The sequence below is a fragment of the Periplaneta americana genome, chromosome 6 (assembly GCF_040183065.1).
Source record: "Periplaneta americana isolate PAMFEO1 chromosome 6, P.americana_PAMFEO1_priV1, whole genome shotgun sequence".
Lineage (NCBI taxonomy): Eukaryota > Metazoa > Arthropoda > Insecta > Blattodea > Blattidae > Periplaneta > Periplaneta americana.
This window is the reverse complement of record NC_091122.1, coordinates 161,852,149-161,871,474: the sequence shown is the minus strand read 5'-3', so window position 1 is coordinate 161,871,474 and position 19,326 is coordinate 161,852,149. Positions and strand designations below refer to the sequence as shown.

At 34.5% G+C, this 19,326-nt stretch overlaps 1 protein-coding gene across 1 annotated transcript in view; it reads right to left on the bottom strand.

The window, feature by feature from the left end:
• Positions 1–19,326, bottom strand: part of LOC138702003 (uncharacterized) — a 65,660-nt gene that overhangs the window by 9,022 nt on the left and 37,312 nt on the right. Inside the window, exons 5-7 of the mRNA XM_069829470.1 lie at positions 13,380–13,663; positions 10,206–10,460; positions 4,301–4,442 (exon numbers count right to left, since the gene is read on the bottom strand). Coding sequence (XP_069685571.1) covers positions 4,301–4,442; positions 10,206–10,460; positions 13,380–13,663 — 681 coding nt within the window. The remainder of the gene's footprint in view (positions 1–4,300; positions 4,443–10,205; positions 10,461–13,379; positions 13,664–19,326) is intronic.

The window sequence follows — 19,326 nt, the reverse complement described above, 5'->3', positions numbered from 1 at the left end:
GTTTGACTAAACAATTGACTCACGAGACCTAACCTGAAAATGTATTTTGTTTGACCACACGAAATTATCAGTACTAACTCCGAAAACTTACTAGACTGAATTATAACCACAACACAACACATAAAATAACTATTATGTATGAATATTAATACTGATATTAATTAATTATTAATATGTTCAAATTTCACTAATTTTCAATAACAGGCTCAGATATCTAGTACAATTTCAATTTCATGGAACTCGAGCACCGAAAAATATTATCGATATTTGTCTCAGCTGCCAACATACTAGTTACAAAATCACTACCATTTGTAGTGTTTGTCAGTATCGAAATTCGAAACGAAGTTGGCAAAAGAAAATTCAACCTGCAAACTAGAAAATCACCACAATCCACTAGCATATGTAGTAATGGGGTATGAAGTAAGCTGATCCAGACTATACACTGCGGAGAGATTTGGGATTTAACCCAGGCATTTTGGTGCATAATCTAGTGATTAGAAGTTGTGCACCATCACCTCTCCTAGTTCTGAGGTAGAAATTTTACACAACAATTTTTGATTCCGTTGGGAATCAAACCCGGGCCGGCTAGTCTGGAGGCAGATGCGGTAACACAGAGCTAACTCAGCAGCAGTCTCTGAATAAAAATATAGATATTATAAGATTATTATGAAAATGTTGATACTTCAAAAATGAATATTATATTCCTATTAGCACCACTGAATTAATCAGGAAAGAAAAAAGTAGGTCCAATTTTGTACAGCAGCTAATTAATGTTTGGATGTAGATAAATTTTGAGACACATTTCAAATACAGAAAGTGGCAATCTGTGGACAAGATACTTTCAACAATAATATACTAAAATTGTTCAAATCTAGCATTTACTTACAAATGCTTTTAAGGAACCCGAAGGTTCATTTCCGCCCTCACATAAGCCCGCCATCGGTCCCTATCCTGTGCAAGATTAATCCAGTCCCTATCATCATATCCCACCTCCCTCAAATCCATTTCAATTATCCTCCCATCTACGTCTCGGCCTCCCTAAAGGTCTCCCAACTAACACTCTATATGCATTTCTGGATTCGCCCATACATGCTACATGCCCTGCCCATCTCAAACGTCTGGATTTAATGTTCCTAATTATGTCAGGTGAAGAATACAATGCGTGCAGTTCTGCGTTGTGTAACTTTCTCCATTCTCCTGTAACTTCATCCCTCTTAGCCCCAAATATTTTCCTAAGCACCTTATTCTCAAACACCCTTAATCTCTGTTCCTCTCTCAGAGTGAGAGTCCAAGTTTCACAACCATACAGAACAACCGGTAATATAACTGTTTTATAAATTCTAACTTTCAGATTTTTGGACAGCAGACTGGATGATAAGAGCTTCTCAACCGAATAATAACACGCATTTCCCATATTTATTCTGCGTTTAATTTCCTCCCGAGTGTCATTTATATTTGTTACTGTTGCTCCAAGATATTTGAATTTTTCCACCTCTTCGAAGGATAAATCTCCAATTTTTATATTTCCATTTCGTACAATATTCTGGTCACGAGACATAATCATATACTTTGTCTTTTCGGGATTTACTTCCAAACCGATCGCTTTACTTGCTTCAAGTAAAATTTCCGTGTTTTCCCTAATCGTTTGTGGATTTTCTACGTCATCCGCATAGACAAGAAGCTGATGTAACCCGTTCAATTCCAAACCCTGCCTGTTATCCTGAACTTTCCTAATGGCATATTCTAAAGCGAAGTTAAAAAGTAAAGGTGATAGTGCATCTCCCTGCTTTAGCCTGCAGTGAATTGGAAAAACATCAGATAGAAACTGACTTATACGGTCTCTGCTGTATGTTTCACTGAGACACATTTTAATTAATCGAACTAGTTTCTTGGGAATACCAAATTCAATAAGAATATCATATAATACTTCCCTCTTAACCGAGTCATATGCCTTTTTGAAATCTAGCAGTAGAAATAATACTTACTTACTTACTGGCTTTCAAGGAACCTGGGAGGTTCATTGCTGCCCTCACATAAGCCCGCCATTGGTCCCTATCCTGAGCAAGATTAATCCATTCTCTATCATCATATCCCACCTCCCTCAAATCCATTTTAATATTATCTTCCCATCTACGTCTCGGCCTCCCTAAAGGTCTTTTTCCCTCCGGCCTCCTAACTAACACTCTATATGCATTTCTGGATTCGCCCATACGTGCTACATACTGTACCCTGCCCATCTCAAACGTCTGGATTTAATGTTCGTAATTATGTCAGGTGAAGAATACAATGCGTGCAGTTCTGTGTTGTGTAACTTTCTCCATTCTCCTGTAACTTCATCCCTCTTAGCCCCAAATATTTTCCTAAGCACCTTATTCTCAAATGCCCTTAATCTCTGTTCCTCTCTCAAAGTGAGAGTCCAAGTTTCACAACCATACAGAACAACCGGTAATATAACTGTTTTATAAATTCTAACTTTCAGATTTTTCGACAGCAGACTAGATGATAAAAGTTTCTCAACCGAATAATAACAGGCAATTCCCATATTTATTCTGTGTTTAATTTCCTCCCGATTATCATTTATATTTGTTACTGTTGCTCCCAGATATTTGAACTTTTCCACCTCTTCAAAAGATAAATTTCCAATTTTTATATTTCCATTTCGTACAATATTCTGGTCACGAGACATAATCATATACTTTGTCTTTTCGGGATTTACTTCCAAACCTATCTCTTTACTTGCTTCCAGTAAAATTCCAGTGTTTTCCCTAATCGTTTGTGGATTTTCTCCTAATATACTCACGACATCCGCATAGACAAGCAGCTGATGTAACCCGTTCAATTCCAAACCCTCTCTGTTATCCCGGACATTCCTAATGTCATACTCTAGAGCAAAGTTAAAAAGTAAAGGTGATAGTGCATCTCCTTGCTTTAGCCCGCAGTGAATTGGAAACGCATCTGACAGAAACTGACCTATACTAACTCTGCTGTATGTTTCACTGAGACACATTTTAATTAATCGAACTAGTTTCTTGGGAATACCAAATTCAATAAGAATATCATATAAAACTTCTCTCTTAAGTGAATCATATGCCTTTTTGAAATCTATGAATAACTGATGTACTGTACCCTTATACTCCCATTTTTTCTCCATTATCTGTCGAATACAAAATATCTACTACCTAAACATATTGTGACAGCTGCACCGGGGTTCGAATGTGTGTCCGACAGGGCGCACGGCAGATGAAACGTTGGTACAGGGAGCATCTGCATGCTGAGGGCAGAGGGGGTGTATTACAGCAATGCGGTGAGGGGAGGTTGCGCGCATCTGCTACTTGCCAAGTGAGGAAGGAAGCAAACTGCTATGTGCGGAGTGAAAGGGGCGGACGGACCCTCCCGAATCGTCCAGAAGTCCGTCGAAGTGGAGATATCCAGATAATTCGAGAGAGCTATCTCTGGACACCCGTAGAAATTTCTCGTAACTATGGTTTAGTTATAAAAGAAGAAACGCGAGTGAACTTGAGCAGTTTTTATTCAGCCCGTCAGTAAGCCAGTGTTGTTACAGGCAGATTTGGACAGTAAGCGAGTTGTGTAGCAGTGAAGCCAGCTTCGAGACCAGAGCGCGACTTGAGTTGTGTCCGTAACTGTGGAGCCTGAAGCCCAGAGTTCGAGTGCAGTGGACCGCAGTTGGGGGACCTGAGTTCGAAGTTCAGCGGATCGTCTCTGAAGGTCTGGGTTCGAGATTCTGTGAACGCGAGTGACTGAGCTAGAAGAACTAGCCAAGACAAACGAGCTGTGAACTGAGAACTGACAGTTCTGTGTTGTAAATAGTGCTTTGTGAATATTAGTTAAGATTAACAGTTCATTGTTGTTCGTAATAGTCCAAGTAAATTGTCATTGTCGTTTGTGGAGTGCAATAACGAACGCTGTGTTGCTGTGCAGAGAGCAAATCCCATTGTTGACGGGAGTGAAATTAAATTGTAGAGAGTGATAATTATTGTTGAGATAATAAAATTACATTGTTGAGTTGGAATAAATTTACAATATTCAGAATTCGATAAGAACATGTAATTTGTAAGACTTGACTGTAGAACTTGAAGCAGCTTAAGTTCCCTTGCTTTGTGGACAGACATTCCCCTGGTTCACTGCTTCAATTTAGACTGCAGATACCGTACGTCTGCAGAACAATTTCTTGTGAAACTACAAAGTCCTCTGATATACAAAGCAAGACTAAAGAGTGGAAGAAAAAGGACACAGTCGTCATTATCATCTCAAAACACATAAAGCAATAATAATTCTTTACCTGCAACATTGTAATTGGTGTTAGCTGTACTAAGCCTGAGACCCTGACCAGGAGCTGGAAACTGACAGGAATACAACTCCTTGATGAAGGCTGTTTGCAGCCACTCGGGCTGCCCATGTCGAGACTCCAATTCTGCTAGAATCTGCATAAACAACCAATGTTTAAGAAGAGAGAATTCATGTACACAGTAATCATAGCCAACTCAGCGTATATTGCAATGAAAAAATCGACTTCATATGGGTTGTTCCATATGAAATCGATCAGTAAAAAACCTCGCATTTTTTATACTCTAATTTTTTCCCTACTTATACAAGGTGTTGAGGGGAGTGCATTTTCAAAAATATACTATCGAAAGTCAGGCGGATTTCGTATTATTGAGCGACAAATTTAGCGTATTTTATAAAAACAAACCTCTTTCAGCGCTCAGAACTCTGGAACCATTTACTGCAGAACACTGAACGAGAGCTTATTTTGAAGCTGACATTTGGTAGGTTATGTTAAGATGTAATCCTTATTTTTAATGTACACAGAGAGACAGATAATCTGATTTTACTTGCTTTTAGGTTTTTTGGCCATTTGTAAAAATGTAAAAAAATATTGAGAAAAAACCTTGCATTATTAAGAGGGATTCGACATTGTTTGCTTAGTGGTTCGGCAATAAGTTTCGAGGGTATTAAATAGATTATTTTCACACGCCTAGACTTGAATGGCGCAGTACCCCACGCACTGGCCGAGAGCTGAAGAAAAGCGAGCGTTAGGCGTCATTTTACTCCTGTGTTTATGAAAACCTGTGATAAAGCTAGCACAGCCTTGACTGCTAGACGACACATCACGTGTTTGTCTCCTGGCCTTGCTTGTCTCGGCTAAGCTCCCATCTCACAGTCAACTGGTTAGTTCACGCGCGTACTATTTATTTTCTATATTTGATATTTTCAATACTTTCTTATCAACATACCATCAGTAAAAAATATGTGTTTATTTGTACTTTCAATGCGGAACCTAACTATATGTTTTTAAAATATTTTTTCCTAGCCAAAGGCATCTTAATGAGGAAAAATCTAAATTTCTCCATTTCCATAAAAAGTAAGAAAATCTGTTTACATGTCAATATAAACTTTTATTTCTCAGCATCAAAATAAACCATGATTTTGATCATTGGGCGAAAGGGTTTCGGAGCCACAACAGTTTAAAGTTGCTAATTTTATGAAAATATGATAAATTTAAATATTTTTAATTTAAACACTATGAAGTTCTGTTGCCTCAAACTTTGCACAAAGCATTGTATCATAGTTCTCTACGTACAAAAAAGTTTAATTGTATTTAGAAATTGTAAGATCAATTTTCTCTATATTTCGGTCGATTTGAGATGGAATAGCTCATATGTTTCTGGCTCTATCTCAGAAACAGATCGAATGAATTAACTTTCTTCCTTTTTGTAGGTGAATAGGGTTTACCATCCCCTTTAAAATTGTGTATCTGAAGATAGGGGGTAAAATTTGAAATTGGTAGTGGATGAGGTGAAGGAGTGGAACAGAAAATTCAATTAGCAGCACTTTTGAACTTCCCCCTCAAAAACTAAATCGACGTACATTAGGTCTAGATTGGCTATGGAAAGAAATAGGGACTCTAAATGCCAAGATTATTGATAAAACTATAAAAGATAGAGAATACGTAATCTCAAGACAGAAGCATATTATGGATTTATTAATTTGTCCTACAGAATAATCTCTGTAATGTTGACAATTAATATTTGAGGAGAAAAATTCGCTCCGGCGCTGGGGATCGAACCCGGGTCCTTGGTTCTACGTACCAAGCGCTTTGACCACTGAGCTACACCGAATTTTTCTCATTAAATATTAATTGTCAACATTACAGAGATTATTCTGTAGGACAAATTAATAAATCCATAATATTCTCATAGCTAGCAGTGCATCATAACTGCGGAATCCCGGCCAAATAAGTCACTCAACTGAGTGTGCTCCTAGTATAATGGCAGTTGACACTAGCTATATACATCAACATATATGCCTAACTTGGAGTCAGGCCACAAAGGGAAACAATGAAGGAGGAAGGTTCGATCCGGTGCTGTGGATTGAATTCGGCGTAGCTCAGTGGTCAGAGCGCTTGGTACGTAGAACCAAGGACCCGGGTTCGATCCCCGGCGCCGGAACGAATTTTTCTCCTCAAATATTAATTGTCAAGATAGGAGGTTTTTAGTAATATAACGACCTTGGATTCATTAAGCTATTATAGAGAAATGAAAACTTTCTGGGAACAGGAAGAGTATGTCAGATTAAACACAAGGGAAGTGAGAGTAGAATTAGCCTGGTGGAGATTAGGTATTGGAGACTGAAAAATAGAAGAGGTAATGTGGGTAAGGGTATTTGTCCTCTATGCAGGTGTTTGGAAGATGCAATCCATTTACTCTTAAAATGTACAGCAGCAAATGACTTCAGAATTAGTGGAATATAAAATAAATTTTTGAAGATAGTTTTCATAAAACTAAGTGGGCCGTTCAACAGTAACACGCTTAATAATTTAGGTAAATTTCTGATCAGAATCAAAATTAGATGGGAAAAGAAGATGAAGGAACAATGTGAAGACAGATTATAATGTGAGAAAATTCTTCACCCCACAAAAGCTATTAGTTAAGGAGTAACCAAATTAGTAATCTGTTAAATAGCTAAGTAAATAAATGAAATGATGAATTAGAATAATAACAGTAAAACATTTAGGAATAGTAAATATGTAGTGAATAGAAAGATGATTATTATTATTATTATTATTATTATTATTATTATTATTATTGTATTCGTGTTGTATTGTATAGTATAGTAGTTATATAGTACTAGTATTAAATAGCACTACACTGTTATTAGCAGAATGATTAAATTAAGAAGTTGTTCATAGTACTTGTGAAATTACATATTTTGTATTTGATATGGGAGTGACGAATTTGAACTGGAATGCATCAAATCCGCCATGTCCAGACAAGATTGATGAGAAATAAATAAATAAGTAAATAAACAAACAAACAAATGAACAAACAAATAAATAAATCTATACTAATAATAAATCTGTAGCCAAAATTTTTTTGGTAATTTTCTATTTTCCAAAAATAATTGGTGTTAACATGTATAATTAACCATCCTGAAACCCAAAATCGATTTTTTGACATTTTTGTTCGTTTGTATGTCTGTCTGGATGTTTGTTACCTTTTCACGCGATAATGACTCAACCGATTTATATGAAAATTGGAATATAAATTAAGTTCGTTGTAACTTAGATTTTAGGCTATATGACATTAAAAATACTTTATTTAAGGAGGGTTATAAGGAGGACTGAATTAAATAAATCGAAATATCTCGCTTATTATTGATTTTCATGGAAAATATAACATAACAAAAGTTTCTTTAAAAATAATTTCCGATAAGTTTTATTCTATACAAAATTTTGATAGGACTGATATTTAATGAGATAAATGAGTTTTAAAATTACAATAACAATGCCATCTAAGGCGCTGTACTGAAATAAAAACAAATGACTTCGTCTATAAGTCTAAGAGAATGTTTCTGTGTTTGTAAGAAGTAATATCGGAAGCTAATTAATTGTTTAATTATTATTTCACCATTGGAAAGTGTAGTTTCTCTAGATGGACATAATTCTACAATGTTATTACAGTAACTTCTGAAACATAAGCAAGTAATATAAAGTATACACATTAAAACTAAATATGTCAATCTTCATTAAACTATGGTTGGAAGTAATAACAATTAAGAAACATGTTAAAGGAATTGTCATTGCACCAAATGATTGCTCTCTGGATCAAAATGACCGCATTTTAATTATTTAAATACAGTACAATTTAAATTAAGTAACATATTAAACGATTTATCCTTCTATCAAACACGAATATTCCTTGGATCAAACGTCCTATTTTAATTATGTAATTACTTTATATTTATTTCTAACAGGTGCAGCGGAGTGCACGGGTACGGCTAGTAAACAAATAAATAAATAGACACATACACAGACAAATAAATAAATAAATAAAAACGACGTGTTTTTCCTCAAAATGGTAACCTATGTCCTATGCACATGTAAAGTTATTCAAGGTGGAAGTTTTGAAATCAACACATGGTAAAATGGAAACACTGTATAATATACAGAGTGATTTACGAGGATTTACCGTCACTTACGGAGTTTATTTCCGAAGATATTCTGAGCAAGAAATGTCATATAAACATTTGTCCTAATCTCAATATTTTCAGAGTTACACTAATTTGAAGTTGTTAGTAAAATACCTTTTTTCCTTTAGTTTTAAGGGTAAAAAAATATTACAAATAGAGAATGAACTATTCAGAAGTATCATTTCTTTAATTAGCTAGTGTTCTGAAGCTAAAAAAAAAAATACTGTCATTTGCTTTGTACAGATTTTGTTTTCCAACTAAAAATTACATCATTCTTACGCACTTAACACAAAAATTGTTACAAATCATACGACTTTAGAAACTTGATTCTTTAGTTTAATTATGCATCCTAACGTACAGTCTTGAAGGATTTACAAGAGTGGCATGATTTGCAACAATTGTTATGACAAATGCCTTAGAAAATGTAATTTTGTAGTTAAAAATCAGAAAAAAATTCTGTACGAAGCAACTATGGAATTCACAACACATTTTTAGCTTCAGAATACTATTTTGCAATTCATTTTTGATTTTCACAGAAGTCTATATTGTATCTTAAAAGTATTTATTTCAGTCACTGACTTCACAACATATGTTTAAGGTGCTACACCTTTACATTACATATTTAAAAGACGTATGAACGTTTTCGTTGGTCTACGCCAACATCATCAGATACGAAGTACATTTCAGCAATATCAGTGCTCTCTACATAATATCTACAAATACAAAACATATTTAGTGGCATGCAAAGTGAGACATATTAAAAACCAACATTGCTGTGATACACATTGACATTCATATATGACTGTCTTGATTGTCACTTACTTAAAATACACGTATAGATTACAAACAAATATTGATTTACATATATATATATAAATGCAAGTCTTCACATATGAGATAATAAATTGACATGATTTTAAAAGTGATAAAAATAATAAAATATAAAACTAAGATAAAAATTATGAATGTGAAGAGTTGCAAAATTACAGTAATTACATTTATTATATTTTTATTATACTGTAATTTTGCAACTCTTCACATTCATAATTTTTATCTTAGTTTTATATTTTATTATTTTTATCACTTTTAAAATCATGTCATTTTATTATCTCATATGTGAAGACTTGCATTTATATATATATATATATATATATAAATCAATATTTTTTGTAATCTATACGTGTATTTTAAGTAAGTGACAATCAAGACAGTCATATAGAATGTCAATGTGTATCACAGCAATGTTGGTTTTTAATATGTCTCATTTTGCATGCCACTAAATATGTTTTGTATTTGTAGATATTATGTAGAGAGCACTGATATTGCTGAAATGTACTTCGTATCTGATGATGTTGGCGTAGACCCAACGAAAACGTTCATACGTCTTTTAAATATGTAATGTAAAGATGTAGCACCTTAAACATATGTTGTGAAGTCAGTGACTGAAATAAATACTTTTAAGATTCAGAATACTAGCTAATTAAAGAAATGATACTCCTGAATAGTTCATTCTTTATCTGTAATATTCTTTTACCCTTAAAACTCAAGAATAATGGTGTTTTACAAACAACTTCAAATTAATGTAACTCTGAAAATACTGAGATTAGGACAAATGTTTATATGACATTTTTTGCTCAGAATGTCTTCGAAAATCCTCGTGAATCACTGCGTGTAAGTTAACTATTAAAATAAAACTGATCCGATGATATACTTACCTTATAATAGAAGCCACTGGCTCTAAATGGACTGATGATGCAGTATGCCAGAGGTAGGCACAGATTCGAACCTTCAGGTTGTACACGTCTGCAGTAGCCAAACCTCCGCACTCCTGTCTCACTTGTGATGACTAGAGAATAGCTCTGATCATCGTTGCCTCCAGATCCCGGCTGGGTTGGCGTTGTGGGCACTGGAGGCGGCCAGTCTTTTGCATCAGGGAAGCACAAGTGCTCAATGTGGGGTGGAACATCAGCCTGGTTAAGTACATTATTATTATTATTATTATTATTATTGCTGCTGCTGCAATGAACCTAACATTCCTGGAAAAAGACCTCAAATTTCTTTAAAAATATACTCGGGATGACTTCCGGTCCCAGTTAGTCCAGATTAACGACGTTTCAGTGTACCAGGTTATTTTACGACGCTGTATCAACATCTAGGTTATTTAGCGTCTGAATGAAATGAAGGTGATAATGCCGGTGAAATGAGTCCGGGGTCCAGCACCGAAAGTTACCCAGCATTTGCTCGTATTGGGTTGAGGGAAAACCCCGGAAAAAACCTCAACCAGGTAACTTGCCCCGACCGGGGTTCGAACCCGGGCCACCTGGTTTCGCGGCCAGATGTGCTGACCGTTACTCCACAGGTGTGGACTTCAGTGTACCACCAGTATGGTACCGGTATGATAATTTTTTGTTACATACAACATGAGCTATTTGCTCTGAAAGTCTGCAGGCTTATTTCACTTCCACTTTGTAGACATCTGAGAAAAAACAACTGAAGGCTGACACATGGAACACATTGTTAATACCGAAGTTAATTTAAAATACAGTTCCTTGACTACAATTTCTGGAAGGAGAATAAGAAACGTCTTATGGAAATTAATAAGCCCAATGAGTAGGCTGTGTTCTGTAGTATGAGTAACTTAATTACGAGGCGTGTTCTTAAGGTAAGTTTCGTTTTCAATTATAACCGTTGCATTGCTGCAATCATTATTTTGCGTATGCGTGTTTTCTTCTTCAGCCCTCAGGCAAGCTGTGCATGCAGTTTCAGAGCTTCAGTCCGTGTGTGATTAGTTGTGATCAGTTGAAATGTTTAAAGTTATCGAGCACCCCGCCGACTGTGAGATGCGGTCTGTTATCCGTTTCTTGAATGCGAGAAACATCAAACCAGCTGACATTCATCGTCAACTTTGTGAGGTGTATGGTGATGATGCCATTAGTAATGGAATGGTCAGGAGATGGTCACACACAGCTCGTGACACCCAAAATCTCATCTCGAAATTTGGCTGGGAACAAATTGATCTTCCCCCCTACAGCTCGGATTTGACTCCAAGTGACTTTCATCTCTTCCTGCACCTCAAGAAGTTCCTCGGTGCTCAACGTTTTGATGGCGACGATGAAGTGAAAACAGCAGTGCGGGAGTGGTTCGAATCGCAGGCGGGCGAATTCTACAATGAGGGCATAGAAAGACTTGTGCCAAGACTCGATAAATGCCTCAATAATGGTGGAGATTATGTTGGGAAGTAATTGAAGTGTGGGGAATGCAATGCAACAGAAATGGTTTGTAAATATCTTCCCGTTTACTTACTACACCCTTTTGGAACTTACTTTAAGAACACACATCGTATGTTGTGTTTTTATATATCATATATATGATAAATCTTTGCAGAGAGAAGCAACGAGAAGGCAACAGAGAGTCGACGTTAGCTACATAAGTGGAGGGAAGGAGCAGGAATGGAGGAAGAAAATCATCCCAACTTCAAGGACGGAACAAGTGATTGTCGCAGATCAACACATGGTAACAGGAATTAATAGTAATGAGTTCAGGAACCCACATACTGATGTACGAGGAAGTGTAAAGATGATGGCGCAGCAAGGAGAAGAAAACAGTAACGTGATCATCATGCAGCGTAAGCAGATTCCTAGTCTACATACGATGGCGGTAAGGTTAGCACACTCCAGAAGGAATGCTGACAATAACGGAGCAAGAAACATGGATGCTAGAAAAAAGGCGAGTTGTGATAAAAAGAGAAACCAAGATTTAGGAAATGATAGGGAAGAAAGTAGTGAAAAGAATAAGGGTGCAAGTGTAAGTAGAAATCTAGTATGTGAAAGTGAAAGCGTGGGGGGAAAAAATAAAAGAGGAATAGAAGAAGAAATGAATAGAAGACAGACAAAAACAGAAATAAGGCAGAGACGAACAGTAAAGAAAGGTCAAAACCTGCGACAGTTGAGGATATAGCAGAGATATTTGATACGTTTAAAAAAATGTGGATGTGATCAAAAATGCAAATAAAGTGAAACTGGAAAAGATCGAGAAGTATAGGGGAGAGAGAAAGTGTATAAGCAGATGTGTTGAATAAAATATAAGTAGGCTATTTATAGGACGTGAGAATAGTGACAATGGATTAAGTGTAAGCAGAATAGTGAGAAAGTGAAAGTGAGCGCAAATAGGAATGAGAGAAAATAGTGAGAAAGGGTTAAGAGAAGTGAACAAGCGACAGCATAAAATTAGGACTAACATTTGAATGTTGGAACAGTAAATGAATATAAGAGAAAGATAGGAGAAAAGGTCAAAGAACAAATAGGACAAATAATTCAATATGATAATTTATAGAGAAATATTGAAATTGAGATTTTAGTGAATAGTAGTTAGAGGATAAAGGGTGTGTGAAAGTAATATAGATTATTAGATATATTAGGATTAATGAACAAATAGAGAATAGCAAATGAAATGTAGGAGAAATACTGAAGGGGAGTTTGACCAAATAACAAAAAAGGTACATAGTGTAACTGGGAGTATTGGTGTAGACGTGTACTGCAAATAATGTGTTATTGTAATAATATGTTAATGGTGGCACCGGATACAGAAATGTGAGGTACACCATTACATGTAAAGAAGTGCTGTGACGAAATATATCATATATCATATACGATAAATATAAAATAGTTAATGCCTACTGTGTTTTCACATTATTTTACATATAAAAAATTAAATTTCTACTTCTGGTACTGAATGTTGTACGACTAGGAGAAGGAGCTTTCTGCGAAGCTATAGTATTAGTAAGTGTCCCATTTTGAGCTTCAGAAATTTTGCCCACAGTACTTTAAATCACAGAATCATCAGCATTTAAAATAATTCTAGGACCTGTGCTATGTTCGTTACATACTCACATCAAGTGGGTATTTGGTTTTGATGTAAGGCACTTTGGTCTTCTTGTCTGAGGAGTCGAGATTCAAGCCAACAAGTAGTATGCATTGGAAGAGATGAGGAAACGTGCTGGGAGTAGAAGAAGTACTGCGCACTCGATGATACACTCTACTTGACACACGACGCACATACACTTTGCGTTCTTCTGATAATCGTGTTAATTGTTCTTGCTGGTCAGCAGAGTTAGTGGAACTGCTGTCTTCACCGTCCACAGGGGGGTCCACACATCTTGCAGCTGTTAAGCCAGCTGAAACAGATGAAGAACAATAGATAGAAGTATGAGTTTTTGGTATTAACAAAATACACGAAATATTTGGAAACTTAATTGTATTCGCAAAAAAAAAAAACACAGATCTCACGAAGGTAATATAGAACCTGAATTATATTTAACTGCGAAATGACGACTCACAAGAAAGTAATTATAGAAAATTAATTACACTTAACTGAGAAATGATTAATTACAAGAAAGTAATTATAGAAAATGAATTACACTTAACTAAGAAATGATGAATTACAAGAAGGTAATTATAGAAAATGAATTACACTTAACTGAGAAATGACGAATCACAAGAAAGTAATTATAGAAAATGAATTACACTTAACTAAGAAATGATGAATTACAAGAAGGTAATTATAGAAAATGAATTACACTTAACTGAGAAATGACGAATCACAAGAAAGTAATTATAGAAAATGAATTACACTTAACTGAGAAATGACGAATCACAAGAAAGTAATTACAGAAAATGAATTACACTTAACTAAGAAATGATGAATTACAAGAAGGTAATTATAGAAAATGAATAACATTTAACTGAGAAATGAATCACAAGAAGGTAAATATAGAAAATGAATTACATTTAATTGCGAAATGACCAATCACAAGAAGGTAATTATAGAAAATGAATGACATTTAACTGAGAAATGAATCACAAGAAGGTAATTATAGAAAATGAATTACATTTAATTGCGAAATGACCAATCACAAGAAGGTAATTATAGAAAATGAATGACATTTAACTGAGAAATGAATCACAAGAAGGTAAATATAGAAAATGAATTACATTTAATTGCGAAATGACCAATCACAAGAAGGTAATTATAGAAAATGAATGACATTTAACTGAGAAATGAATCACAAGAAGGTAATTATAGAAAATGAATTACATTTAATTGCGAAATGACCAATCACAAGAAGGTAATTATAGAAAATGAATGACATTTAACTGAGAAATGAATCACAAGAAGGTAAATATAGAAAATGAATTACATTTAATTGCGAAATGACCAATCACAAGAAGGTAATTATAGAAAATGAATGACATTTAACTGAGAAATGAATCACAAGAAGGTAAATATAGAAAATGAATTACATTTAATTGCGAAATGACCAATCACAAGAAGGTAATTATAGAAAATGAATGACATTTAACTGAGAAATGAATCACAAGAAGGTAATTATAGAAAATGAATTACATTTAATTGCGAAATGACGAATCACAAGAAGGTAATTATGGAAAATGAATTACATTTAATTGCGAAATGACGAATCACAAGAAGGTAATTAAGTATAGAAAATGAATAACATTTAACTGAGAAAAGAATCACAAGAAAGTAATTATAGAAAATGAATTACATTTAATTGCGAAATGACGAATCACAAGAAGGTAATTATAGAAAATGAATTACATTTAACTGAGAAATGACGAATCACAAGAAGGTAATTAGAGAAAATGAATGACATTTAACTGAGAAATGACGAATCACAAGAAGGTAATTATAGAAAATAAATGACATTTAACTGAGAAATGATGAATCACAAGAAGGTAATTATAGAAAATGAATTACATTTAATTGCGAAATGACGAATCACAAGAAGGTAATTATAGAAAATGAATTACATTTAATTGCGAAATGACGGATCACAAGAAGGTAATTATAGAAAATGAATTACATTTAATTGCGAAATGACGAATCACAAGAAGATAATTATAGAAAATGAATTACATTTAATTGCGGAATGACGAATCACAAGAAGGTAATTATAGAAAATGAATTACATTTAATTGCAGAATGACGAATCACAAGAAGGTAATTATAGAAAATGAATTACATTTAATTGCAGAATGACGAATCACAAGAAGGTAATTATAGAAAATGAATTACATTTAACTGAGAAATGAATCACAAGAAAATAATTATTGAAAATGAATTACATTTAATTGCGAAATGATGAATCATAAGAAGATAATAATTATAGAAAATGAATTACAGGTAACTGCGAAATTACGAATCACAAGAAGGTAATTGCATTGCTGAATGATTGTAATAAAATAAATTAAATTTAAAATTTCAAAATCCACTATATTCTAAAGTCTTGGGTTATCATTCTTCAAAGTTCTCTGGACTAATCAGGTTATTATTCTGTACAATTAAACCATACAAACTACACTAACTGAGATATCAAATTACACCAAAAACAGAAAATAGATCATTTTGGTTTTCTAACTCTTCAAATGCAGAATAAGCTTCAAAGTCTGTAACTTCCAGTGTATAGAGCTCAATAAAATATAGGTTACAAACGTGCATGGGAGATTCGAAGATTTGGAAAAGTATTCTTGTAATTTTCGTAACTTTCATGACAGTCCATTACAGTATAACAGATTGACTGTATCAAAAGAAGAAGGTAGGTATCAGAAATATTACAAAGTCATCTTCTATATTCATATTGTTACAAAACTCATGATTATGATAACACAAAACTGAGAAGATAAAGTGTAAATTATGTAACTATAGTGAAATTACCTGATACTAGTGTCCGTAACATAGTATACACTCTTCATAGAGCAATTCAGTTTTAATACACTATCTTCCAAAATATAATAGTACTGATGACAGTATCTTAAAGAAAGCAATGAAACCACGCTTCCAAATACTGATGCACGCCATTTCAAACATAGAACTCTAGTAACCAGAAGAAGTAAGTGTATCACTCCACATAAACCAACTGCCTGCTGGAATTCAACTATCACTCTTATTGGTCATAAAAGATAATTACACGCGATAAAATTACTTATTTCACAGTTATATAAACAAAACATCTCAATGACAAAATTGTGCAGGAAGTAATATTTAAAATGATAGACAATAACTTGGGGAAATAATTTGGTCAACGTACAGCATTTCAGAGTAATCAGAAATTATATGGAACAAATACATTAACATTTAAATGGTAAATGGAGCATGAACACTATTAAGGAAACAAATTTGAATGATTGTTTGTTGATAACGGAAGAATGCCACTACAATATTAGACTTCTTACTTGATATTATTATGAAAATTAAAACTCTAAAAATGATAACAGAAAAATAAAAAGAGTTTAATAAAGAGACACATTTGGTTTTTATCGATTTTAAAAAGGTATTTGACAAAGTTAATAGAAAAGAATTATTTGAAATCCTGAAAGATCACGTTCCAAACCAATTAATAAATGCAACCTATAATGTATATTGTGAAAATTATATTTCAATATGTACTGGAAACAATCAAACTGAGTGGAAATCAATTAATCAATGTGTTCGCCAAGGTTGTAGCTTATTCCCATTACTATATATATATAATTAGAAACTGGAAAGAACAAAACATGGTAATTTAAGCATCAGTAGAAATTTAAAGTTAGATATAATACTGTTTGCAGATGACGAAATATTATTAGCAGATTCTGAAGATGGCCTCCAACATCTGTTTTCCAGTTACAACTCAATTCTGAGGAATACGGGATGGAAATTTCAGTTAATAAAACTAAAGTAATGAGATTCATGGGGAAAAATCATCTCCACAGCAAAATTTGCCTTTATAATAAACCTGTAGAACAGGTCTCATGTTTTAAATATTTGGGTTATCATTTAAGCTATGAACAAGATAAAGATATTTCTACAAAACTGAATTACTTTAACTATGCAATGAATACCATTAATAACATTTTCGAATCTTTTCTTGATATACACGAATTAAAGCCTATAAAACATTGGCGAGACCTGTTCTCATGTATGGAAGTGTAGCTTGGACCATATGTAAATGTGATGAACATCAAATCACTGCCAATGAAATTAAGTTTATAACAAGAACCGCTGGCTGTACTACAGTAGATTAGACAAGAAAAAAAAATAGGATATTTTGAAAGAATTAAATACTGACTCAATTTTACAGAAAATTCAAAATTATAGACAGAAATGGAAATCTACATACTCAGGATGTCTAGAACAAGGATACCACGTGAAGCATTAAATTACCACTCTTTAGGAACAAGATCTTTGGGCCATCCACTGAAACAATGGAGTGAGACCGTAACAGGCCACCAGGCTTAATATGTAATAGGGAAAAGAGGAAAAACATCAAATTGAGTCTTTTCAATCAGTTTTGAAAAGACAACAGCACATCAACGATGGAAAAGGAGGAAGAAAAAAAAAAAGTAGACCTAACAGAAAAACATTGAAAAGCAAGAAGACGAATACTGTAACTCTAATAATAAACATATAACCATATTTATGTAAAGAAGGAGTGTAAATTGAACTTCCATTGATGTTAGTCGATAAGGAATTTACAATGAATAATTTCAAGGGAAAAATTGTTCCGGGGCTGGGTATCGATTCCGGGACCTCTGGTTGAATGTACCAGCGCCCTGCCAACTGAGCTACCCGGGAACTCCACCCGACATCGTCTCAACTTTTCCCTTTATATCCACACAACTCGCGTGGGCTAACGAAATGCCAGAGACCCACATCGAGTGCACACAATCTGTGTGACTTGAAATTGTGGTTTTCTGTTAATGTACACAGTGACGTATATATTACGCAAATCTAGTCTTTCAGGTAAGGCTCCCTGTAAAGCAGATTTGAATAATTTCAAGGGAAAAATTATTCCGGGGCCGGGTATCGATCCCGGGACCTCTGGTTGAATGTACCAGCGCTCTGCCAACTGAGCTACCCGGGAACTCCACCCAACACCGTCTCAACTTTTCCCTTTATATCCACACAACTTGCGTGGGCTGACGAAATGCCAGAGACCCCACATCGAGTGCACAAATCTCTGTGTGACTTGAAATTGTGGTTTTCTGTTAACGTACACTGTGACGTATATATTATGCAAATCTAGTCTTTCAGGTAAGGCTCCCTGTAAAGCAGATTTGAATAATTTCAAGGGAAAAATTGTTCCGAGGCCGGGTATCGATCCCGGGACCTCTGGTTGAACGTACCAGCACTCTGCCAACTGAGCTACCCGGGAACTCCACCCGACACCGTCTCAACTTTTCCCTTTATATCCACACAACTTGCTTGGGCTGACGAAACGCCAGAGACCCACAGGGAGCCTTACCTGAAAGACTAGAAATGCAGGAATTTACAATGTTTTAAAGATTGGCTCTATCTTTGTCATTAGAAGAAAAAAAGGGGTGTGAGAAGGGAACTTACTCATTGGGGTCGTTACACGATTTTATCACAGGAATCAAATTTATTTCAATATCGTGGAAGAGGAAGTTAAAGTAATGCCACCAAATAATAAGAAATGCCATGTGCTGGTTACTGACATTTTGTACACAGTCTTGCGCAACTGATCTAATACAGAAAATAAAAAATTGTCCCTGCATAGAATAACAAGTGTTGTTATACTGTGGCACATGTGTTTTAGTAACATCTATAAAGATCATTTCAGTGGTAAAGATCTATGTACAAAAAAATCATATGTAAGTCAAGAGCATGTTCAAAATAAGTAATAAAAGAACTCAGAGATAGTGAAATAAATGTGTTGGCCTACTTTAGTGCATGTTAGTTTATAATAACCAATAATATCTTTGATTCGGGATCCAATTATTTATTACTTGCCTATCAATTAAAATGAAATCCAGGTCAAAT